General features: G+C 44.3%; 3 protein-coding genes across 19 annotated transcripts in view; 1 reads left to right on the forward strand and 2 right to left on the reverse strand.

Moving 5' to 3' along the window:
* Positions 1–2,256: 2,256 nt before the first annotated feature.
* TP53I3 (tumor protein p53 inducible protein 3) lies at positions 2,257–14,420 on the reverse strand. Of its 4 annotated transcripts, XM_068678755.1 has the most exons (9): positions 14,288–14,420; positions 13,195–13,323; positions 12,134–12,271; positions 10,860–10,965; positions 6,692–6,834; positions 6,016–6,283; positions 4,603–4,815; positions 3,432–3,628; positions 2,257–2,668 (listed from the first exon to the last, which is right to left on the reverse strand). In XM_068678755.1, the coding sequence occupies exons 2-9, from the start codon at positions 13,309–13,311 to the stop codon at positions 2,480–2,482; spliced, it is 1,371 nt and encodes a 456-aa protein (XP_068534856.1). In that variant the 5' UTR covers positions 13,312–13,323; positions 14,288–14,420; the 3' UTR covers positions 2,257–2,479. The 4 variants fall into 4 exon arrangements, with proteins under 4 accessions (XP_068534856.1, XP_068534855.1, XP_068534852.1 ...); XM_068678754.1 differs by lacking the exons at positions 10,860–10,965; positions 12,134–12,271; positions 13,195–13,323; positions 14,288–14,420 and adding an exon at positions 7,551–7,951 and having other exon boundaries at positions 6,692–6,908; XM_068678751.1 differs by lacking the exons at positions 10,860–10,965; positions 12,134–12,271; positions 13,195–13,323; positions 14,288–14,420 and adding an exon at positions 7,669–7,818 and having other exon boundaries at positions 6,692–6,908.
* FAM228B (family with sequence similarity 228 member B) lies at positions 14,342–24,510 on the forward strand. Of its 7 annotated transcripts, none has more exons than XM_068678758.1 (9): positions 14,342–14,464; positions 16,977–17,081; positions 17,906–18,025; positions 19,093–19,167; positions 19,752–19,949; positions 21,525–21,614; positions 21,984–22,071; positions 22,162–22,306; positions 23,398–24,510. In XM_068678758.1, exons 1-9 carry the CDS (start codon positions 14,456–14,458, stop codon positions 23,435–23,437), a joined length of 870 nt encoding a protein of 289 aa, XP_068534859.1. In that variant the 5' UTR covers positions 14,342–14,455; the 3' UTR covers positions 23,438–24,510. The 7 variants fall into 7 exon arrangements, with proteins under 7 accessions (XP_068534859.1, XP_068534864.1, XP_068534862.1 ...); XM_068678759.1 differs by lacking the exon at positions 14,342–14,464 and adding an exon at positions 14,625–14,766; XM_068678756.1 differs by lacking the exon at positions 14,342–14,464 and adding an exon at positions 14,628–14,796.
* The window catches only part of ITSN2 (intersectin 2), a 78,595-nt gene continuing 76,970 nt past the window's right edge, over positions 24,053–25,677 (reverse strand). For all 8 annotated transcript variants that reach the window (XM_068678743.1, XM_068678744.1, XM_068678748.1 and 5 more), the window contains one exon: positions 24,053–25,513. In XM_068678743.1, coding sequence (XP_068534844.1) covers positions 25,356–25,513 — 158 coding nt within the window. In that variant the 3' untranslated portion in view covers positions 24,053–25,355. The remainder of the gene's footprint in view (positions 25,514–25,677) is intronic.

Genomic DNA, 25,677 nt, shown 5'->3' on the forward strand with positions numbered 1-25,677 from the left:
TTATTTGGAAACCTAAGGTTTAAAAATAATGACAGGGAAAAATTGATTACTAATTTTGTTTTTAGTGATTCTAGGCCTCAGAGAAGGCCTTGGTCAATTGGCAACTTGCAAAAGGCATGACCAGATAATAGCAAAAACGGGATACCCCATCAAAATATGGGTGACTGTGACAGAGGGTTATGTACCACATTCTGTCACGTTTGATGTTTGTGAGGTGTTAGCTTGTGGAGATCTAAATGCCCAACGACAATTGAGCAGAGAGAACAAATAACTGGGAGAGACCCAACAGCCAGATTGAGAATAGCTGTATGGAAACAATCCTCTATTGCCATCAGAGAAAGGGAGAAACTCAAGGAGAAAACAGGAGAGAAAACAGGAAGCCCTCTGAAATGTGTCAGTTCAAACAAGGTATGAGGATGTGAATGCCTGGATAGAATGGGTCAAATATACCGTCCAGAGTCTCAACCGTAGCTACTGCTATGCTTGTGCTTCGGGATGACCGATTGCCCAGATAGTGCCTTTCCCATGGTGGTGGACCAAAGACTCCCAAGGGATGCGATGTATGATTGCATTGTACCAAGAAAAGACTGCCTGGGGAAATGAGGCCTGTAAGTCTCTCTTTGCTGTTCCTTGCATGATAACAGTATCACGGTTCCCCCTGCATTCTCTACAGCTATAGGTAACCATACAGCTTGCCTCTCACGGCAGGGTGTGAGTGCTACCTGGCATCTAGGAGAATTTGCCTTGTGCTACCAAGGACTTGATGGGAAACTGCTCAAGACTAGAGATCCCCAGGGCAGATCTCTGGTGGTACGGTGGAGGGAAGATCTTACGGTCCACCCTACCATCTAATTGGGAAGGCACTTGTGCACTTGTTCAATTAGCTATACCCTTCACCCTGGCATTTGAAAGAGAAACATCACAAATACCCAGAGGAAGTAAAAGAGGCTTAGGAATATCATTTGATGATAGAGTATACATAGATTCTATTGGGGTACCTAGAGGAGTTGCAGATGAACATAAAGCCAGAAATCAAATTGCTGCAGGGTTTGAGTCACTGTTCTGGTGGGTAACAATCAATAAAAATGTGGATTGGATTAATTATTTCTATTATAATCAGCAGAGATTCATCAATTATACCAAGGATGCGATGAGAGGAATCACTGAACAACTAGATGCCATCAGCAAAATGGCTTGGGAAAACAGGATAGCATTAGATATGATGCTCGCAGAGGAAGGAGGTGTGTTTGTGTGTGTAATACTGAGCAACCATTGTTGCAATCTTATACCCAACAATAGTGTCCCAGATGGCTCGGTAACAAGAGCATTGCAAGGGCTTACCACCCTTGCCAGTGAATTGGCAGAAAAAAAAAATAAAATAAAATAAAAAAATAGGCATATTTGCAACATTGATCGTAGTTGTAGGAGTTTTGACAGCCATTGGTTGCTGCATTATCCTCTGTGTAAGAGGACCAGTACAGTGGTTAACTGAAACCGCACTATTGAAACAAATGACCATGGAGCCACCACCTTACTCAGATAAGGTGATAATGAGGAGATGGAAAGCAAAGAAAGCAAAGAAAGCAAAGAAGAAGAAGTCTATCAAATTGCACCTTAGAGAAAGGTTTTGCAAAAATCAACAGTTTATAAAAAAAGAAAAGGGGGGAATTGTGGGAATAGAAATGTTGTTTTTGCAGAGTTACATTGTTTAGAAGGAGGGAATGTGGTACTGAGATATGCTTACAGTGATAAGAAAGTTTAGCAGGCGACCTAGTAAAATGCAGACAACCAGTCTCCTTAGGACAATTAGGTGAAAATCACGGTGTCAAGTCAAGTCAGATAAGTGAAGAAACATTACCACTTCAAACAGTAAAAATGTCAAAATAAATTTGAAATTTAACAGGCCGGCAACTGAAGGCCATGCATTGTTTGTGAAGCATCAGATAGATTGTGAACCTGGATTACCCACTCAGTGGGGAAACAGGGGAGGGTCCTGCCATCAAAAGGTATATAAACTGTGTTTTGGAACTAGTAGATGCGCTCTCTCCTGCTTGTGGGGCGCCCGCCATTGCAATCGCGAATAAATTACTACTTCACTGAGATCCTCGCCTGAGCCTAAGTTATTGGCTACAGAGTGTTTCTCACAAAGGCATAACGCTGGAGCTGCAATATTAATCTTTTTATTAAATGTGTCCTGCAAGGCTTTGCTTTATGCCCCCCTTTTTTGAGTCCTTCCACAATAAAACATAAGAGTCCTTCCACAGAAACATGAGTCTTTTTTATTAAACATGTCTGTAAAGCTTTGCATTATGCCTCGATTTTTGAATCCTTCCACAGTGAATCATTCCAAAAACAGACAATGCAGAATCTCTGCTTTTACAACATCCATAGTGCTCCTACCCATCGAGTAACTACAGTAGTTTCATCTTCTTTAAAGATGACACTTTAAAAAAAAAAAAAAAAAAAAAAAAAAAAACCTTTAAGTTGAAACAGGCATTTCAATGACAATTTTGCCAATATTCCTGTTTTCTTCCATTGCCCTGTGTGCCTCCGCGATCTCATGCAGAGGGTAAACGCTGTCGACAAATGGCTGGAGACGAGGGGAGGCTCCTCGGGCAAAATACGGCAGCACGTTTTCTGTGAAGGCTTTCACCAGCTTTTCCTTATACTGAAGGAAAAATAAAAGTGTTTTGAAGATTATTTCTAGTCGTTTCATTCCCAGAAGTATCTCTAAACACAGCATGCAAAATGTATACAATTCTCAGACATTTCATAGTGAGACAGACATAAACATCTGAAAGGTATAAGCTGCTAATGAAAAGAAAACTTATAGATGAACTATATTTTAACGGAATGAGCTTCTCCTCCTAAACAAGTGGTTTAAGCTCAGTGCAGAACCATTTAAAACTCAAACTGTTAAGGTCATTGAAAATATTATGTATTGGATTATGGACAGTCTATCCTCAAGCTCTACATTGGTGTCTTTTACTGTAATAGATGAGAAATTTCCACATTAAGTAGAATCAAACTTGGTCTCCATTGAGAAGTATATCTGTAGATGACCTAATGGAGGTTTTTGTATGTGTCCCCCCCCCCCCCCCCCCAGACTTGATTGAGTCACCTGATCACTTGAGTTCTGTTTCTTAGAACAAACCTTTAAACTATGGTATTCATGAAGTATATTAAAAAGTCTTGGGTATCATACCTCTGTGGCAGTAGTTACAAAAGGGAAGCATCTCAGACAAGTAGAAAAGGGAACATGTAACTTTTGCAATGTTTCTAAAGTATGTAGAGATAGTTCAAGGTGGTGCTTTTTTTCTCTAGTAATAATGCATTAGATTCTGTTTTAGTGCTAATAGCAAAAGAAGGACCCCAAAACTACCACAGATTTTAAGATCAAACTATATACACTGTTGATAATTACTACTTGCCTCCTTGTCTCGTGATCTTAATAGACTTGTATGAATGGTCCCTCTTTTGGAAAGCAGCCTTGCAAGCAAATCTCCATTTACATAACCTCCACTCAGTAGTCCATAAATAATCCACCGTCCATCAGTACTCAAACAGTTAAGGTTCTTCTCCCAGTAGGAGCCACCAACACAATCTAAAATAATATCTACGCCAGAACCTCAAGTAGAAACAGAAAAAAAATGGCAATTATAGTTGAGCTGCACTAAAGGTAGGGTAATTTCAGGTGAAACTAAAACCTTCTCTGTAGGTACAGAATCAATCTTGCAATTCTTACTTAAATCCTTCTGCTGAAAATAGGAATTGGCACAATGATTTGTAAAGAATCCTAGCATCAGGCACGAAAAATGAATCATTATAGATAGCAGATACAAATCCTGTCATAAATTGTCTCAAATGCTTAAAAAACTATTTTTTTTTCTATCTGTAAGAGAACTGTAAGAGTTTTTTGCCATAATCAGACACAAATACAAGTGCTACACTTCCTTATAGAGGCAACAATAATATCGGCACAATTTTTATGCCCCAAATAAACATAAAGCCAAAGGGAGCCCATGCAGAAAACAGAGCCCAATTAAACTAAGATACATTCTTGGGCTGAACAGGATAACAGGATCTTTACTGTCTGTTCCTTCATTAAGGTGATATCTTTCCTCCTTGATAAATCAACCCCTGATTAGAGAATTGCTATTCTCTAACCTGGGAGGTGATTTTTGCAAGTCCAGCTGCAATAAATCACTTCCAAGATAAAATGTAGTCTACAGTACTGAAAAGTGAGTTTAGGATAGGAAGAAGTGAACATTGCATAGAATTGAAATAGAGCAGGATTTAGTAACTCAGTATGGAAATTGGCCAGGAACTTATTTTGGGGAAACGGAAGGCATAAGATTTTCTGCATTCTCTTGCCAAAATCTGTTTAAGGCCCCATCCATAATAAAGCAGATTCAATACTGCTGGATTCCCATCCTGTTCAGCACCAAAGGGAACATGAAAAATTTGCAGTGAATCATACCTGTCTGCAAAATTGGTCTCTTTGAAAAGATGATGAAGTCCCAGTTGAAACTGAGTGATGTGCATATGCTTTAGGAGGTACATAGTCTTCCTCAACTGTGACTTCCACTCAGAGGTTCTTACCTTGGGTGAACGCCAAGACCTTTTCACTGAAGTCTTCATTTTTGTAGTCGAAGCCTGCAGCTGCTCCAGCGTTTGCTGTCGCTTTGAGTTTCTCCTGAGTTCCTGCTGTCACGATGGGAATAGCTTTTGCCAGTTTTACCAGCTGAATGGCTGCCATACCAACGCCGCTAGCTCCAGCATGGATCAACACTCTCTCCCCCTTCTGTATTTTACCTGAAAACGAGGACATACGGGAAATGATTCCCCTGTTGGCTTTATCAGTGGAGTAAAACATGATCAAGGTGGCAAATTCTGAATAGATGAAAATACTGAAAGCTGAAAGAGATGCCTAAACAAATCCAGAGTGAACAGAACTCACGGTGTACAAACAGGACTCCATTTTACTGACTTAATTGAAATGACTTTGACTGGGTCCTGTCCAGTGGTGAGCATCCATGGCAAAGCTGCCAGGGTGAGAGCAGCAAGCCTTTTTATACTGGGACCATCCACTGCTGCCAGCCGAATGTTAATAATATTTGCTGAGTTAATACCAAGCACTTAGCAGTGGAGAAATGCTACACTGATGCTTTGTAATGTTAAGGACCAGTTCTGCCTATCGTCTTACCATCTACACCTTGCCTTAATGCATTGGTTTGTTTCCTACTGATTGCTATTGGAAGTGGGATGCCTAATAATCATAATAATCATGGAGTCATCATCCTAATTGACTGCAGACCCCCTGGAAGCAACACCGCTCGAATCAAGTCTGAATTTGTGGTAGTGAGGGAAGATCCTTCTTTGTAACTCATCTTCTTTATTACAACTTTTAAGTACTACTGCTGAAGAGGACAGAAGAAGGATATCTCTCAGCTGAAGAAAGCCCTGAGAAAGTGCTATTAGTAGTGCCTCTGTAGTACATTTTAAAAGTGAAGAGTGTAAGCTTATGTCTTTTTAAAATCAGCTCAGAGGGAATGTTTCCTACAACATCTCTGTGAAGCAAGGTACAAGACAATGTTGTCTACTATCATTCCACAGACAACGAGTGAGGAACATTCACGATATGGTCATGCTTGCAGTGAAGACAAATCTTTACAAGTAGGATTTGTATTCAGTTGTTTGCAGAACATGTAAGTCATTTCAGAGTTTAGGCTTACTGGAAATCACGATTCAAGCTGAGACACATAGATGAAAAGAAAAAACTGGCCAGCTTTCTGTATCCTTCCTTGTAAATATGCAGCCAACAGAGTATGTTGTGGTCAAGATTTCAGAATTTGGGTCTGGCCAGATAGGTAAAAGGCCCATGTGAATAGAGTGACAGAGAAAAGGGTTTTCAAAGGCAACTGGCATTCAGATGGGGGCAACAAAGAGAGGATTTAATAGCAGAAATGAAGGCGAGCTGTTTTGATGGAGCAGATTTGGAAATGCACCTCTCACCTACAAAATGCAGCAGCTGAAAGGCTGTTAGCCAGGCTTCAGGAATGGCTGCAGCCTGAATTAAAGTCATATCGTTTGGGGCTGGCATCAGGCAGCCTTCGGGTACCGTAACGTATTCTGCCTGGCCACCTCCGGAGAGCAGAGCCATCACTGCATCGCCAATCTTCCACTGGCCCTTGCAGCCAGGTCCAAGCCCAGCCACGCTTCCAGCTGCTTCCAAGCCTAAAATATCACTTGCTCCTTTGGGGGGAGGATACTTCCCTCTCCTCTAAAACAAAACAGAAGAGAGGGTAGGGAAGGAAAAGCCACACATCAATGAGTGTAATGACCTGCAAGATTTTATTTGCACACCTCCTACCTAATTGCCTTTTTATTTCATCCTGATTTTGGACTATGTAAGTGTTTCAGCAATTTAAGGATCTTCTGTCCTTTGGCAATGCTTCTTGTTTTGTTACTAAGTATGTTTTATTCTTAAAAACATAAATAAAAGCATTTACCTACTGAATCAAGAGACATCTCTTCTTTTAGCCCTATGAACATTTCCTTTGAAGTCTCAGAAACAAATGCTTGCCAGGCTTGAGCTCTTTTAACTCTTCTGATTTGTGAAGACTTCAGATGGGGACTTGAAACGTTGGTGTACTTTTCAGATACATAAAGCTGCTTAACTTACACGTACCTGGAGTAAATCAGCCCTATTCAGAGCGCTAGCAGAGACCTTCACAAGAACTTCTCCTTCTCCTGGATGTGGCTTCATCACTTCTTTCACATAGAGATTTTCTGGGCCTCCTGGACAATCAAAATAGGCTGCCAACATTTTCTCTACAAATCTCCTCAGGCAGTTTCTGACCTCCTCGTTTTTGCCAGCAGCAAAATCAGATCTGGAGCAATCTCCCCTGGGTGGAAGCATAAAAGAAGAGAGAATCACAGTGGGAAAGTCCGTGGTATTTCCTATACTTTGCAGTATATGAACGCCATGTAGGTCTGCTGCCCAAAGATGTATGCAGGCAAACCAGGCCCTCTTCGAGGAAGAGGAATGTGGGACTGACCTCTGTAAAATCACTTGCATGATGACCTTAGTGCTTACTTAATCATTTGTTGCAAGGCTGGAGGTGTGGAATGATGAACTCCTCGAAACCCCAGGAACGTAAATCCCCACAGGGTGGTGCTCTGTGGTTGTGGTATGGTGAATAAACAACTGCTACTGATTATCTGCATAAAATACAACTTTAATCCTTTTAATTCTTCGACTGGCTGGCTATTTGTTGTTTTCGGTTAAACTGCTCAATCCAGTCCCACAAAATTTGTCTGCATGAGCACAAAAATTTAGTGGGAAATCCATCCAATACTGCCCTGTAACAGGTCTTTTCCCCTCTTTATCTGTTCAAATGTAGTCAATTAAAAATCCCACGCTAAAGACATTTTTGTCCCTCTTCCACCAGTCCACTAACCTGCATTTGTCTGAATGCTTTGCTGCTAGAAGCAGCCCCGCGAAATGACCAAAAAAAACCCTGTGTAGTGACGATATGAATACCTACGTTGCTTTCAAATGCACAGAGAACCGAGTTTCCGAGCACGACACCTTCAAGCTGTCAGATCTGCCCGCAGAGGTCTGGAACAAGTTTTAAGGGCTCCTGACCACGGTTTGGGACCCACCTTTTTGCTGTAAAGAAGGGAAGAGCTCCTCTGCAATGGCAACAGCCCTGACTGTCCCTGGGAGCAGAGTCTGGTTTCCTCCTCTCCAGGCTCTGCAATCTGCCATTCCCCAGCAAGTCACGGGGTGGAATGGGACGAGGTTGTGTTTTCCTTGCAGGGAAAGACGTGAGCAGAGTCAGAAATACTGAAATATTTCACCAGTGTTTCTCCCCACGGACCTGGTTTATTCCACAGGTGGGGGCAGAAATCAGCTTTTCACTTTGGCACCGAGGTAGAGATCGCACACACACCCCCAGCACGCAGGGAGGTTTGCTCTGGTGCTTTTACCCCACTGCTGGCAGAGCAGGGATCTGCAGGGTGCATGTTTGTAGCTTCCTGGGCAAAGCATTGAACCTCTGGACTCTGGATAGCTCAGACTGGATTTACCTGGGTTGCATTAAGGGCATGTTGAGCTGTGACAGCCCTCATGCTCTGTCTGTGGAGTCTTTTAGCATGCTCTCGTTCCTTTGAGACCACAGCATTTGCAGTTCTCTGGCTCGTCTGTCAGCCCGCGGCATTTCTACCTGCTGTTTCAGCTGCCTGATCTCACGTCTTGGCTGAGCTTTGCCATTTCTCATTGGGTTATGCCTTTCTCCATATCCTCACTGCCAGATCTTGAGTATTTGGGAGCTGTCAGGGAATGAAACTGACATTTCAAAGCATTTAAAAATGGTATCATTTTTCATCTGGGTGCTCCTGTGTGGGATTCTTCTGTGGGTTTCTTTTCTTACTGATTTGGATATTTTGGGATTCACACATTTCAACTTATACTTGACACTAAATTAATTTGGAAAATAATATAGCAAAAAAATACTGTGTTTTCACACAACTCTAAGAGCTAGTGGCTTAATTGTTTCTGCAGATGAGATCATGGGGCCTGGTCTTCCCGAACCTGGTCTTCATCTGGTGAAACAGCTCAGTTGTCTGAACAGTGAGGGGTTCACCCAAATGAGAATTATTTGATATCTTACAGCATAGACAGTTTGATTATAGCCTGGTAGGAACATTGTTCCTCCTCCCCAGTCCTCACAGAACTTTGCAGTCTACGGCAGATTAAAATAACTTTCTATAACAGCCAGTGACAGAGAAAAATGATGTGAAAAATGTGTTTTATTTGTAATACTCAAGGGCATGCAGGGCAAACTGAAAATCTGTTAATGTAACAATTTCCCTAGTCCCTTGGGTCTGCGATGCTACATAGCTGAGAGAAATGCTCTGAGCAAAGTTACTTTGCTCAGGGAGATGAATAATGTTCTCATCTAGAAACAGGCTAAAAGACAACACTCAAAAGATTAAGGAAAGCATCCTAAACCCAATCTTGAGGACATCACTCAATTCTATTTAAAAACTTGGGTGATACACACATAAGGTAGTCCTCTTGGGAGCAGTGAACCTTCAAGAGTTCTTGAAATAAAAATGGGGAAACAGCCTTCACTCTGCAGTTGGAGTGTGGTAAAGCAGCAGGTGCTTGCTGGAGTTGGGTAACGCATTGAACATCTAGACTTATTTGCCTGGTGAGCAGTCCTTCTGAGCTCGATGAAGTTCATGGCTTCTGCTGAGTCAGCTGCCCTTGTCTCTAAAGTAGTCTGCTATAAGAATACAGGGAAAAAAAAATAAAAAATAAGGAAAAAAAATCAATAAAATATGATTAAAATCATACACAGACTTGCTGTAATGGAGATACATTTTTTTTCAAGCTCAGATCCACCTCAGCCTCTAATCAGAAAAACAAATATCAGCATTTATAGCTGCACATTAAAAATAGTGGTGCATATATTCATGAGGTATTACTTATTCTACAGAATAAACACTGACCACTTTAAACCTAAGTCATTTGCAGAAATCTCTCTTAAGATGCAAAGAAAAGCTAATGCCATTTGTTTTCACAGAGAAATCATCCAGAACATCAAGAACTCCAAAAAATATGCATTGTCAAAACCATTGGAAATCTGGCCCTGGAAACATGTAGACCTTAGATTTTACTCAGGAAAACTGCTCTTGATCATAGCTTACAAATTATTAAAAAAAAAAAAAAAAGAAAAAGATTTGATGAAGAATTTATTACTGATGGTCTTACAGCTCATTCCAGACTAGTCAAAACACAAATGATTTCCACTTACTTGTAGACAGCTAAGTGAGGAACAAATGCTAGGAAAAAAATAGGTCTAGAATTTCATTCCTATTTGGTGAAATGAGATGGGCACATCCATATGATTAACTTGTTTGTCCAAAAATATTCTTTAGAAATACCTCAGTCTCCACACTGAAAACCAGGGCTGCTGAGGCTGAGGCTATATCAGTACAGCTATCAGCTCTCATGCATTTTATCCATCTGGATGATGTGACAGAATGATGGTATACTTGATATAGTCAGCCATATACTACAGCAGTGAGATGTGTAACTGTTATTTATCTCCCTGGTTTCATCCTTGCCAGCACCTCCTCCCAAAGAGAAAACTACGTTTGAGATGCTGTCAGGATTCTGCAGCTTGTCTGCAAAGTTTTGCAATATTCTCAAATGGGGAACGCAGAGATGGTAAAATGAAGTCTTTAACACACTGAAGCCAAGAGAGAGAAACTTGAGAGGGCACACAAAGGAAACTTTAGCAGAAGAGGGAAGGAAATGGGCACTTGTTAGAGCAGAGGTACTTTGTGACACAAAACATGAGAGAGGAAACAAAACTTCATGACGTTTCAAGATTCACGTGTAGGAAAGGTGAGTAGGCAGAGAAAGAAAGTTTGAAACCCTTAGAGAGCAAAACTGGCTTTGAAGAAGCGGACTGTGAATCAGAATATCAAGGATAATGCCCAGAGGATGTGTGCAGAAGACACTGGGTCAGGATTAGTTGTATGAGTTCAATGAGACGTGACTGTCAGGTCCCACTGTGTTCAAGTGCAACTAACAGAAAACTTGTACCACAAAGGTTAAGGCCAGAGACCATTCTGCAACCTGTTCACACCCCCGGAGGCTTTGGAACACGTGTGATGTGATGAGTGGAGAGGGTTCAGCCATGCAGGAATAGCCCAAGTCTGTATTCAGTTGCCAAGGTTTTGGTAGTCTGTCAGATTAATTTTTTGAAGCTGTTTGCGAGAGCAGAGCCAGTCAGTGAAACACTGACATGCAGGCACACAGATGCATTCACTTCTCTTACCGAGTTTTTCCACAGCTTCCACGCACACGCTGGGATACATGCCCACCTTGTAAGTAGCAATCAGGATGAAAGCATCGGTCTTCACAGCTATCAGGCCTCCATCTGGCTGGATAATACAGAAAAATGGCACAAGGTTCTCAAAAAATACACGTGCATGCATATTGCCTCACAATTTAGGCTAATTACAGACCTTTTTGCTCAAATACTCTCTCAAAGCCTAAGCCATGATGCAGACAACACACGTCCACGCGTGTTTTGAAGACTTCTGGCTATTAAAGCAAATCACTCAAATGCTTTTTTGTATCGCCTATCCTCACTTCCAATGATTGATGTGTTATTGCACAGCATTTTGAAGAAGTTTTACTGTAATGCTCAGTCATATGTAGAAGCATTAATAAGTGCAAGTGCAATAGGTATTTACATGAAAGCACGTAAGTTTTTATGAACCCTACATCCCAAACTCCACCCCACTGATTTGTAAGAATGACTGGAAAAAAAGACACTGAGAAGTACTGCATGTTTTCTGAACTGGGGTCCAAATTTAAAAGCAGCTCAGCCTCTTCTGCAGGTTACTCAGCTCGCTTCAGCATCCCACCAGGTAAGCTGATCTAACAGCTCTGGCGAACAGGCACTGCAGCTGGTGTTAGGGATGTGTGGTGGACATGCAGGGATGTAAATATTCACATATGTGCACACAAGCAGGAACCATTTAGCGCCAGGGAAACACCAGAACAGTTCAAAGGAGGAACATTTAACTGAAAGCGAAAGGCAGCTAGTTTATAGACTAACCATGGGGGCTATACTTCTAATTCTGATGCAACTATTGAGGGACAGAGTATAAGTGCTCCACTGAAATATGGCCACCAGTGTCACTAAAATTGCACCCTCCAAGCATCCTGCCCAAGTTTTACATCTCCATTTGCCCACAGCTGAAAAGAGAGAGCTCACAACGATGCAGCTTAATGCCTTGCTTGCTCTAAAGGCACGTGGTAAACGAAAAGCATGGGTAAAGTGGTTGTGCCAGGAAAAGCATGGGTGAAACCTTCTCTTGTTGGAAAATAAATAATAATTTATTTATTACCAAAAAATAATCGATGAAAAATAAATAGTGGTGCTACCCATTTAATTCCACTGCTGGAAAGGTGATGTTAAGAGAGAAGGAAAGAAGCATGTGAAGGCTTTCAGCTCGTGTTAAGGTATTCATATCACCAGGCAGCGAAAGAAAAAGGATGTTCCCAAAGGTTTCAGGACTGCCATAGCTCTTGTCAACGTACGTTTTTAAGATAGATGGAATCCTCATCTGCTCGGACACATTTATAGTGCTTCTGCTTGAAGTAGAGTCCTTCCCTTCTGACTTGCATTAAATTATTGTAGAAAGTGTAGATCAGGTTTATGGCATTCTCTGGTGGCACCTATGTTCACACAGCACAGTGTTATGGACCGAAAGGGTACGTCTTTGCAGGGATGAACAGTTCTCCACCCTCCCACTTTCTTTGATAGTTCACTTAAAATTAAGATATTTTTGAGTTGAAAAAAAAATCAAAATTGAGCCTACTTTCTATAGAGTCCGCTGAATTTCTAACATCTCATTTGAAACAATCTGCTCAATCTATGGGTACTATCTGTGCAGTCCCACTACTCACCAACACTTCTCCAGGGAATTGATACACCCAGTGGTGACTGGAGCCCTCTGTTAAAAGGCAATGAAGGGCAGGACTCAGCATTATCATGTTATACAATACAAGCAGAAGTGCTGTTATTCTGCGCTGTTTATCAGCTGATAGACAGTAAAAACAGATAAACTACTTCCGTAATAGAAAGCTAGAAGTGTCAAGGAGCACTTCTGGGTACGGTTATAACAGTCTAGCTACAGATTTGGCCAGGGCCAGCAATTCACAGGCACAGTCTGGAAAATGAGAATGAGTCAGGACTGCTCCCCAGAAGCAACTTGGTCGAGCCTCTGTTTCAGGGTCATAGTATGGACACGGCCATGCCACAGCAGCATGTCTCAGAGCCAGCAGATGGACCTAAGAACATCTGCTTACCGGGGGGATCATTGAGTGCAAGTGCTTAAAAAACAACCCCTTGAAAATGCCAGTTAAACGGCATCTTTCTTCCAAAGATCAAAGGTGTGAAATTAGCAATCAGCTTCAGAAGATGGCTCTCAGAGCAGCAGCTAGGCTGTACCCATTTAGCTCAAGCTCTGAGGCTGAAAGAAGCCGCTGGTCCCTTTAGTATAGTGCAGAACTCCCTGACATGATCACTACTTTGTGCTCTGGATTCCCGGAGTTTCTACCACTGCTGCCACTTCCCAGGACACTCTTTCATCACTTACATAAAAGCCAGAGGTTGATGCACAGACTTTTCTTTCATTTATGTTGATAATAGCTGCATTTTCCACGTGCTTTGTTCTGATAAGACCGTCATTCAACAAAGCCTGAAGTTGGCTCATTTTCCATCTGTTCTGTGAGAAGAAAGAGATGTATAAATGTTCGTTCTCCTCCCCTCTTAGATTGGAAACGAGTTCTTTCTCCAGGGAGAATTTAGGGATTTAGGCAGAAGTAATGCTAAGCCTCAGATAAGAAAAATAACAATATTGAAAAATCCTAAAAATCAGAAAACAGCCGAACACTAAGGAATGAGATAAAACTTGCTGCAGCCAGCAGATCAGAGCAGAAATTGGGGTGTGAAGTATTGGTTGCTGGGCCTGAAACAAACACAATTTTATTTTAAATGCTCAGCACTAGCATGGCAGTTGTTAGACCTTTGGGTCTGTGCAGCTCCACGAGGATGCATTTTTGGAAGTAAACCCTACATTTATCTCATGATAGTGTATCTCTGGCTGTCTGCATAAGCAGCAACAATCTCAGAATCATTGAATCATACAATGGTTTGGGTTGGAAGGGACTTTAAAGATTGCCTAATTCCACCCCCTGCCATGGCAGGGACACCTCCCAGCAGCCCAGGCTGCCCAAAGCCCCATCCAGCCTGGCCCCGAGCACCTCCAGGGATGGGGCACCCACAGCTCCTCTGGGCAGCCTCTTCCAGTGCCTCACCACCCTCAGAGTAAAGAATTTCCCCCTTATAACTAATCTAAATCTCCTCTAGATTTAGAAAACCCTCTAGATTTATTTACTTTTTAACGCGAGGGTGGTGGAAATGAGGTATCACAATCAAGGCGAGCTGTCAGGCTTATCAGTTAGCGTGGCCAACGGCCTGCCACAGGGACATCGGGCCAGCAATTATGAATAATTTTTGAGCACTTTATTAATAATTTTTGAGCAGTGAGGACGCATTTGACTTTAAAACCGATAATGCGTGAGGGGCATGTACCCCTCCAGGGGCCTTGGCTGACAGGAGGCAGCGCCCCCCGCCCGCCTTCCCCGCTGAGCTGTTGCCATGGCAACCGCGCCCCGACCGTCCCCTACCCGGCTTCTGATTGGCTCAGCCGGCGGGGCGCTCCCTTTCTGATTGGCTGAGAGCGGCCGCCCCGTGTCGACGGGGAGCCGGGTTGGCGTTGCCGCGGGCTGTGAGGGCGGTGGGCGCGGAGGGATCCGGCCGCTCCTCGGTCTCGCCTCACCTCGCTCCAGCCGGGAATGCCGCCGGTGGGTGCCTGCCCTGGGGCCGGCGAACCGAGCCGCTGCCCGTGCGGGGGGTCCCACCTCTTCCGAGAGGCGGGAGGTAGTGGGGAGGGACTATTTCCTCAGGCGGAAGGACTCGGAAAGGGGGATGTGTGTGAGGCGGCTCTGAGGTGCGAAGGGCGCCGCCATTTTCCTCCGGGGCCGGTGCTGTGGTTTTGCCCTGAGGCGCGGTCATGGCTGCTGACCTGGCCTCCTCTGGTGGCTGCCCAGAGCTTCCCTGGGGCTGGTGAGGGGATCCCAGCTTGGGGGTCACCCCTATGAGGCCGGTGAGGGGTTCCCCACTCCGGGATGCCCTGGTGAGGGGGGCTCGGGCCACTACTGTCCTGCCTTGGCTTTGCCTCAGGCTTTAGGCTTTGCCTCAGGGCCCGGGAGGCTGCAGGGCAGGGTGTGCTGGGACCCGGTTCTGCCCTTGTGGCCCTGAGGGGACCCTGGCGTTCTCAGTTACTGATGTCCCCAGGCAGTGGAGGGACCAGGTGGTGGAGGTGCCCTCCAAATGCCTGCACAGTATCAGTTTTAATGCTTTTCCTTCTGTCACAAACCAGCAGTCTGGGTTGTCTGCCTGAAACTGGCAAGGTTTCAAATCACGTCAAAATGCCAGATGCACTAAATCTCATTCACAGTCTACCAGGTCCTGTTTGTAGGCTTGTGCCCAGTTTGCCCCAGAGGCTGATGTTCCCCTGCTGCTCTCCTCCTCCAGGCACCTGAAGGAATAAGGGGGGGCAGAGCCACCAGGAGAGGTGCCCAGCTGTGCTTGCAGGGGGTGACATCCCTGTGTGATGAGGAGAGGGGAATATGTGTAAAAGATCTCTTAAGAAATAGCAGCTGAGCATTTTGTGGATGTTGGATGCGTAATGAGCTGGTTTTGCTCCAAGTACTCAGTACTTTTTTTTTTTTTTGCTGCTATTTGCAGTGGGACAGCTCTTTCCCTTGGAGACGAGCATTCCCTTTCTTTTTGTACTTCACAGCTCAACAGCATGACTTGGTCTTAAAAAAAAAAAAAATTAGCATGCTCGTTACATCACTTTAGAATTAACTAAAAATTACAATGCTATAAATCTTTATTAAAATTGCTGGAGGCCTGATGAGAAACAGAAGATTTTGAAGGAAACCCTTTTGGAAAATTTCGTATGCATTAAATACTGGTCCTCACACTAGTATGCTCTAATGCAGGAAAGTTTCTTTAATTTAAACAACATTTCTGTTATGGGAGAAAAAAATTTACATGAACATGGTGGATTTTTACTTAGCAATTTTACTATTTCTTCTGCCTGTAAGGATTTTTTCTCTACACACAAGCAACAGAAGTAATCTTGCTTTGCTTTTTATTCCTGTTAAGCATGGTAATTACACGTTAGGTAATAAGTTGAAGTATAAGTTGTATTTAATAAGTTAAGTGTGGTTGGACTTGATCTTGAAGGTCATTTCCAACCTTTAAGATTCTGTGGTTCTGTGTGAGCCTGCAGGGCAGCTTCTCTTAATGGCTTTTGTCAGAACAGGGGTTTTTGAGAGGACTGAGGCATGTGTGTAAGGATCCTTACGTTTTCTCACAGAAGTGATTAATCTGTCTTCCAAAAGTTTCTGCAAAAACCTGTGTTTAGGCAGAGCCTGTGTGTGGATTGGAGCAGGTGAGAGAACATTCTGTGCTGCTGAACAGAACTCATGAAGCAAGAGAAACCTTTAAAAAATGATTTTTAATCCTGCTGACAGCAAACCGCAATGCATTTGTATCCAGCAATCATTTTAGTTAGTCAGAGATATTCCCAGGTCTGATCATAATAGAGCAAGCTTTTATTTTGGGCTGCTTTTTGCCTAAATAATTCTGTAAATACATCATTTCCTGGAAGCACGGCCTCTCCAGTAAATCTGAAATAAGGAGCATTTTAAATAGGAATTCCCGTAAAGGCTATTTTATCTCCATGTTTCTCCTGTCTCCGTTATAAATCAATCCAAATGTACTGGTAAACATGTAATAGGGGAGATGGAATTTCCTGCTTGGTATCAGTTAGTACTTTAGTGTAAGATTCATCTGTCAGAACTTTAAAAACCACGAAAATACAGCTATCCCTTTGGTGGAACGTCGTGGTTATTGGAAATCACTTTTACATAATTGAAAAAAGCACAAAGGATAGAAGTAAAAGGAGGTGGAATTTGATGACTGAAACGTTTTCAAAGCTGGCAAGCATTCTGGAGTAATTTGTGAATCACTTTGTGTCTTGAAACAAAATTTACTGCCCATTTATCATGGAGATGAGAAGAGACAGTTCCTATCAGAGGGAGTATCTGGCTATAAACTCGATACTTCGTCTCCCTCCGTTTAACTTACTGTGATACAAAACCACTGTTGGCGTGGGCTTGCAGCAGGTAGAGTTCCTTTGGAGATTTGTAACATCATTTGTCTGGAATGCTAGGGAAATCAGCTTCTTCATGTTTATACAGTATTTTTATATGTTTCTGAATGTTTTCATGCTTCTCCCAGACTCATCCGACGACGTGTGCTGTGAGTAGCCCAGAGACTCCCTGGCAGCAGAGGCCGAAGTGCCCCAGCCGTGTAACGGAACACGAGCAGCAGAAGCTGTGGCAGGTGAGTGATTTTCTGCCTGCCTTCAGCTGTAAATTCGGCTGTGAAGAACCAGAGTTCAGGACACATGAAACGAGGACCTGCAATTGGGAACGCAGGACACGTGGGTGTAGCTGAGTTCTTGTCTTGGAAACAGCACCTGATACCCCCTGAAGTTCTAGCCTGCCACCTTGCCTGTCCTTCTGCTTGCCAGGGCCGGCACTGGCATCTGCCTGAATCCATTAGAGTCCCACTGAGCAGCAACATTCCTGTGCTTTTGTCTCTCCCTCCTAGGCATGCTCAGAAACGTGTCTCACAGGAAAATGCATGTGCTCTGTCCTTTCAGCATCCAAGTCCTGTGTGAACCTTCCAGAGAAATCCCCAAATTTAATGCCGGTCAGCAGCACCAAATTCAGAAATGCTATTGCAGCCTGTCTTAGGTACGCATGACTAGGCTGCAGACTCAGTAAGTGGCGGTTTGATATTACAAGAGCTGCTTCAATTGACTGCAGAATTGAACCTAGAGCTATGTTTATTTGAAGAAGAGTGTCCAAACCATTCAAATCGTTGCTGTAAATCAGGATATCCTGATCTCCATTGCTTCTGTTCCACGTGTGTGGAATGTTCTTCCCCGGTCCTGAAGCTTCCTGCGAACGGCTGCAGGATGCTTTGTTCCTGCAGAGGAATGATGCTGTTTGCAGGGCACTGTGGTCTGAAGAGTGTAGGTGAACTTTTGGTTATATTCCAGTTTGTAGCTTGGTCATGGATCCTAGATAAGAACCTGATCTCTACAAAGCAGGTTGATTCTTTATGCAGACCTTTCCCTTTTTTTTTTTTAACTTATCCAGAGGTTCCCCTCAGCCCCAGCAAGGAGCAATGCAGCGAACACTTTTGACTGCAGCAGATTCTTTGGGAAGAAGAATGCCACCAAATATTGGCTGACACAGAAGGGCTTACGTCACGTGAAGGTACGAGTGGAGGAATGAGATAGAATGGAAAGTATGAAGGGAGGAATGGAAAAGGGTTGTTTGCAAGGTTCTGTCAGTCTCAGATATCTCTGTCATTGGGAAGCAGAACAAAGAACTCTGAAAATAGTAACCCGGGGGGGTTATCAAGCCCTTATCTCCCTGTGAGGTAGCTTTATTGAGCTCCATCTGATTCAGTTTGCTGGAAGTTTCCACATGAAACCTAACCAAGCTTGGGCCTAGCTCTGTGCAGGTGCTTCAGAGCTGTGTCACCCTGAAGGCAGAGTTCCCACCTGCTCCCAGTGCTCTGAGCGCGTTCTGCTGATGTTCTGCTCACGGGGAGATGCCTGGGCCTGCCTGGTGTTAGAAAGCTGCTGTGATTAAGTGATGCAGATACATCAGATGGAACATAACATGCAACTTTTTGCAGATATTAGGATGAAAGGGCCTTAATACACACCTGAAATTCAGATTTCTCCTTTTTTTTGATGGTCCTTGCCAGTTCCTGCCCTGTCCTCCCTGCCTTGCTTCAAGGACTGTGTCCACAAACGATAGATGAATTTGGTCTGTATTGCCTGTGCTCCTTCACTAGGTGCCGGAGTTGCAATTAATAAGCTGGACGGTGCAATAAATTACCGATTTACAAATCAGGTTGACAACAGCAGAGCATTTCAAGGGCTGTTGTTCTCAAACCGTGTTTTAGTATCCTAGCACTCATGATCTGCAGAAAGAGTAAGATGAGGGTGATGCTAGAGGAGAGCTTGGCTGATGTCCCAAAAGTCACTGAGATTTAAGATGCAGGCAAATTTATGAGCAAGGCAGAAACAAGACAGTTTCCTGCTTTGGAAGTCTTTTTCTTGTTACCTTTCTTCTTCCACCTGTTCTCCTTCATGGAACTCCTGCACTCCCAAAACGCTGCTGCTGCCACATTGAACCCAGCACCTCACAGCAAGGCCCCCTGGCTGTGTTTCTGCTGCCTGCCTTTCATCACAGCACAAGTAGTTATTTTGAATTCAAAGGGAGCTCTCACTCCTGCTTTTACTTCTTGTGTTTTGTTGGCATTTTGTCAGGCAGCCCCTGATGAAAGTCGAGGCATCATCGCTTCTGCTCAGGCCATCTTGGACAGAGAAAATTACTTTGTGAGGGTAAGAAGTGATCTCTCTTTTCTCACTTGCTGTGTGCTTTCCTGCATGTCAAAAATTTTCTCTTCATCAGTGAACTGTGATAAAATGTCGATTGTCTGTATTCTTGGAAAGTTAAATTTAGAAGCACAGGATGGGACTGAAGTGGTAACACCTGAAATAAGAGTTTGAGAATCCTCTCTCTTTAGTGACTTAGCTTTTATTTTGGGGGTGGGCCTCTGAGTAAAGGCCACAAGGGCTGACCTGATCTAGCAGATTGCCCCTGCTGGAGGAGAAGCTCCTTCTCCCACTGCCTCTCTTGCACTGTCTGGTGCTTATCAGCCCCCCACGCTGAACAGATTTCAGCTCACTAACCTGGGGTGAAAAAAGTGACTAGTTCTTAGTGTTGCACTACAGCTTAAAAAAAAGAAAAAGAGTGCAAAGAAGAGCTTGGAAGAGGAAAGAGGGAGGAGCAGAAAGGAGGATGGAGAGCAGGGCAGCAGTGGCCAGTCAGATCTGATTAGCCAGGCTGTGCAGCTGCCCCCAGGGACTCATTAACGTGTTGGGCCAACGCGCTGTATGGGTTTTATTTTCCATCTTTCACTTAGGAGGTGGACAGGTATTTGAGGCACAACGATTTCTTAAATCTGAGGAAGAAGGAGATCCTCTACAAGAAATGGCTTGAGGATGTTTCAGAGCCGCTGCTGCAGAAAATCGAGGACAAGATGGGCAGCCAGTCGAGTGACGAAATAGAGAAACGGAAGGAAGAACAGCTCGCCCTCTATTTAAACTACTGCAAAAAGAAGGTATCGAGAAGTAAATTTCTGTCATGGAAGCAGTTGCTTGTAGAGGGCTGCAAAACATATTTGTGTCTTTGGGTGCTACCGGTCAAGCTTTATAAAAGGAAAAAAGCTGGGAGCAGACACCAGCAGTTTCCTTCCGTGTGCATGTGGGTGAACAGCCCCAGCAGGTGGGTGCTCTTGCACAGTGCTCAGCACTCACAGGAATCACAATGGCTGTATGAAATACTTGGTGTCGCTCTGAATTTTTCATCCCTGTTTACCAGATTCCGTGGCTCAGCTGCCTGCATCTCGGGATGGCACGCCTAGAGTAAGAGCGGTTAGATATCTCCCAGGGACAGAGCAGGTTTATATACAGGGCATGCTTTTGTTGTCAATGGAAACCGCTGCACAACGGATTTATGTGGCTGTAAACAAGCTTTTACAGTCCAGAAACGAAAACCCTGGGGGAGCTGTGGTGTTTTAATGACAGCAGATGGTTTATTTTTTCGAAAGCCTGATGTGAAAGCCCCATGCATTTAAACTGCACTTAATGACCACGGGCTGGATCAGTCCTACTCCCGAGGTCCTGGCATTTAGGATACATTGGGTGTGCGCTGTCCTTATCTCGGTCTGCATCAGCCCATCCCAAAGCTGCTGTGCCCGGTCAGGGTGCCCTCCAAAAGCCATGGCTGGCGCCCTGGGACGTGCTCTTCTCCCCAAACAGCACCAGTGATAAACCTCCAGTCTCTTTTTTCTCTCTTCCCTCTTCCTCCTTTTGCTCCCTCCTCCACGTCTCCCACCGCTTTGCCTCTTTCTTCTGTCAGACTCCCCAGTGCAGTGTCTCTTGGCTTTCTTCCTGCTGTGTGCTCCCTCAGGGGAGTGCCAGGCTCCAGGGAGCTCAAACCCTGTGGCACTGCCCAGGCGCTTGCTGAGGGTCTGGGAGCAGCACAGGCTCTTGGGGCCTTGTTCCTGCAGGCCGCCATCAACACAGCCCTCTCTTCACTCACTGTAGCTCCCATTTTTGGGTTCTGAATGTGTGGTGCAGCACTCTCGAACTGTTCAAAGTGTGGGGTTTCCAACTCTGAGCTTGAAATCACAACCACCAGCCTCCAGAAAGAACTATACAAGGCTGATACCTCGATGGGCTGGATGCTCCCTCCTTGCTCAGGCCCCTTGAGAACTGTGTCCACAGGGAAGCTGGAAATGTTCATCTGAAGGAAAAATGAGGCTGGTGGGGGGTTGGTCATTTTTTTTTTTTTTTTCTTGTTACGAACTGTTTCCTTCTCTTACCAAATCCTTTCTCCCTGAACAGAATTTCTATTACCTAGCCTGCCCTAGTAGCGATTATCATTTTAGACTGTATTTATTTCTGTATTCTTTGTGTGAGCACTTCTAATGTGTTTATGCCTGTGATAAATTAAATTTGGTGTAGGTATTTTCCTGCTGCGCTTCAGTCACCTTCCTTCTGAGGCACAGTGTGTGAAAATTAGGAAACCCTTTTTATTTTTTTTACTGCCTCCAATGTGTTGCATTCGTGCTATGCTCTGTGCTATCCCCAAAAGCTTCTGAGACCTGACCCTCTACCCACTTCTCCTGCAGGGCTATGTGGCTTTGGAAACTTATGACCCGGCGGAGTACGACCCGTTCCTCCTGCAGAGAAGCACAGAGTGCTGGAAGGTGCCGTGCTTGGTTAGCCCTGGGTTTAGGTGCACCCTGTGACCGCAGAAAGTTAAAGTGCAGGCAGCGTGTTCCTGACTTGCTTCTCTGAGGCTGGCTGAACAAATGTGTTTCTCAAGAGGCAGCACAACAGTTAGAGTGGATAAGGTCTCTCTTATTTGGCTACCTAGTAAAGGATTTGCTAAAACATCAATTTTATGGTACCAGCTCCCACTGTATTTAAATCCAAGAGTGCCCGAAAATGATTTTCACTGGGAACACGGTGTGAATCCACACTACTTATATGTCAAATATTAGGTTGATGCTCCTCTGTGCTAACCTTAAAGCTCACATTTGCCTGACTTTGAGACAAAATCCTTGAAATCCTCACCTCCCTCACAGGTTTCAATACCAGCCTTACAGGACCCTCTGTTAGAAGCCATTCAGCGAAAGTTCGTTGAGACAGGCATTGTCAAGCAGTGCGAGACAGGTACCTTAAATGATCGGTGTCACTTGGAAGCACTTTCTGGCACCTTCCTTGGGGCAGCAGGCGCTCACACGAAGCGTTTCTTTCCCTCAGGCAGGCTGTGCTCAGCCAGAGAGGTGAACGAGCTCAGTAAGGCAGAACCGCCGCTGCTTCCTCTGAGCCGGCAGCGCATGGATGCCGTGGCCTGGCTGAAGATCCCTCCGCTCTACATTGCAAGCGAGGCCCACCGGACCAGGAGGTGAGAGCTAATGCGTGTCTCGAGAGGCAGCACGACAGTTACAGCGGATAAGGTCTCTCCTGTTTGGCTAAAACTGAAATTTTATGGTGAATTCTGCTTTATTCTGAATTTCTCATGAGAAGGGAGCATTGGTGGAGGGAAAGCCCTCAGGCATGGGGTGGACAGCAGGGTATATTAACGTAGAGCACTGCTGGTCAAGTGAAAGTAAGTGGCTTTAGGGGAAGATTTCCTGTGTTCCCTGTATGCAGCCTGGAACCAGCCCTAGAGTTCAAGCCATGAAACACCTTCTGGATGCTTCACTGCAAGATCTGAAAGGATTTAATGTTCTGTAGTGGTTTTTATAACTATTACTTTCTAGATTTGGGGAGCAGAGTAGGGTCATATTTGTGTCACAGAGCAGCTGAGGTTGGAAGGGACCTATGGGCTCAAAATACACCAGAGCTCACTTATGCTTTGAGGATATGATACAAGACAGAAAATGAATTGCCAAACAGTCCCTGGGTATGTGCTTGTACTGGAGCACTCATCACCTGGCTTCCCTGGGGTATTCTAGCTACAGCTGAAGGCTGTTCAGAAAATGGGGCTGCAGCAGCTCTCAGCTTGTGTAGCTCTGAGCTGGAGAAACAGAGAGAGAGAGAGAGAGAGAGAGAGAGAGAGAAACATTTGGGATCAGGGAAGAGTGATTTTTTTTCTAATTTTAGTTGCTGACTTTTTTTCATCCCATGTCCCAGTGCTCTGGTTTCCCCCTTTCTGAAAGCCCTCTGGCTCTGCCATCACAGTGCAACACTGAAAGGCAGTTTGCTCCCCGGTGACAAGAAGAGCCGAGCTCACTGGGGAGCGGATGCCCTCCCAGAGCCAGGCCCGCTCTCTCCTCTCCGCCCCTGCCCCGGAGTTTTATGCCCAAGGCCTTCTCCGGTGTAATGCTTGGAGCAATTACAGGCTAACGGCAAGTTCCAGAAGGAAAACCAATCACAAGAACAAACATTTCCTGGAGTGACTCAGTGTGGCAGAGAGGTAGTGCAGGAAGCTGTGCTGTGCTCTGCAGCCTTGGCCCTGAGCGAGCTGCCAACGGTTTGTGTTTGTGTTCACAGGCTGCGAGTCGTGGAGCACCACACAGACAGCAGGAGCTGATGGCACCGGTCCTCCAGCTGACTGCCGCGGCAAGCAGGGCCATCAGAAGGTACCATGTGAAAATGTGCATTATGTCTGCCAAAGCAAGTGGTAGCAGGCCAGGTCTCCCCAAAACCTTCAATAAACTCATTGTCTGAAACGTCTGCTTCTGAACTACTGTTACCAGCAGCCAAAGGAAGGTAGGAGACGTTGCTCCCATCATTTCCAGTTTCGTGTTATCCCCACGTCTAGCTCTAGCTACAGCTCCCGAGCCTGACGAATTTCATGTTACCAGAACTGGGAATGTCAGCAGTGTGCACAGGGAATGGCAAAGCCTGCACTTAGCTTCAGCTGCGGCCGTTTTGCACGGAGCTGAAAGAGGTCTCCTGGGGTGGTAAGAACAAGCTCCCTGGGAACAAGAAAGAGGTGCTCCTGCTGATGTGCATGGTTTGCACGAGTGTGCAACAGAGCTGCTTAGAAAGCACTGAGAAGGCTATTACGGGCCCAACAGCGTAGCATGGTGTCTGCTGTGGTCCTTGTCTCCCTGCTGCTGTGGCTGCACAGGCGCTCTGGTGGCAAGGCCTGAGCACAGAAGCAGCTCCAGTCTCCCACTGTACAGACACAGTCCGTCAAGGGTTGCCAAGATTTAGTTTTATTTAGGATTAGAAATACTGAACCACAGAAAACTGTTAAAAGTAACAGAGGTTTACTCAGCCCTGTAACGGGGGGGACACAGATGGCAGTCAAGTGTGGATCTGTCGACACTGGGAGGTATTGCAGCACCCATGGAAAACAAGGGCATGCACTATCCAGAACTGCATGCTGTGCTTTTTCAACAAAGCAGTTAAAGGAGGCAGTAAATGGTTACAAAGTATCAAATCCTTTACATACTTTTTTTCCAATCAGCCCAGGTTTTGGTGCCAAGAGAAAGTTTTTGCTTTCAAGCCGTCTCATTTTACAGACTCCCGTTGGGCTAACAGTTCCCCCAACCAAACCTTTTAAACTTTTAATAAACTTTTATTGAATTTAATCCTAGAAGCTTTTCTCATTATTTCACATTCCCTTGTACAATAAAATATACTTTTTAAAAATCACTATGCATCAATAAACATCTGTAGACAAATTACATTAATAAACTTATATTTTACTCTCTATATACATGTTGGCAATGTCAAAGCTTCAAGATTCACCTGGAGGTCTGCAAAACCAAGGAAATGTACACAAATAACTTACATTTAGGAAAACCAAGAGATGGAGGAGTATTTTTCCACATTATTGTGGGTCACAGTATTTAAAATATTTTTTTTTCTAGTAACTCTTTACAACCACATTGTCTCAGCAGAGAATGATTAACCAAACAGAAGCAGAAAGAAAAAAAATCAAGTTGCAGTTACTGATTTCAGTGCAGAACTAAGTCAAGTAAAAAACTACACTTGATTCTTACAGAATATACAATAGAGTGGAGACCTCTCCAGTGCTAAGGCTTCTTCAGCATTTAGTCCTTACAACTACCGTCCTGAGGCAGGAAGATTCCAGTGGATATCACTTTTCAGGTTTTAAACGGAATGATTCTAAACTAAACCATTCCTCAGTCTATACGTTAGACCAAGTGGTAAAATACACGCGCGTTTTGATGCCACATTTCTGCTTAATACTTTATATGGCCCTGAAAAAGGAAACATTGGCATCCAAAAACAACATTTTCCAACATAATAAAAAGGCACTGAGCTATAGTACTGTACATACAGTAACATCTGTGTTTGCATAGATCGACAACAACTTTGAACGCAGCAAGGGAAACAGTAACTGAGAGGGAACATGGAAGCAGCAGGAATTCTTGCTCAATAACCAGCTTAGGGCAAAGAATCTTTTGCAAAAAAAAAAAAAAAAAGTTCAGTCTGTCAGTTTTGTTTGTCCTTCATAAATTAATAAAGTGTTCTTAGAGGAGTGTTTTCTGCTCAAAAAGCTGCAGGTCAAAACGGACCCAGACTTCCCCGGTTGGGACTTCATGCAGCAGTAAGTGTTTAGTCGTGGGGCCTTTGCTCTCTTGTTCTGTTCGGATTTTCGCTACCGGAACTTCAGTGCGACCCAAAAAATCTGTTGGGCAAACAAGTAAAAGATGTCATTAAGCAAAGACACAAAGCTTAGAAAATCTGAAAGCAGGAGGTTAACCAGCAGGGATGGAGACCAGCACAATTCAGTGCAGCTCAGGCTCTGACTTCACACCGTAGCTTTGGCTAGTCACCCGGTACTACTATTGT

Source organism: Anas acuta, chromosome 3 (genome assembly GCF_963932015.1).
Source record: "Anas acuta chromosome 3, bAnaAcu1.1, whole genome shotgun sequence".
Classification (NCBI taxonomy): domain Eukaryota; kingdom Metazoa; phylum Chordata; class Aves; order Anseriformes; family Anatidae; genus Anas; species Anas acuta.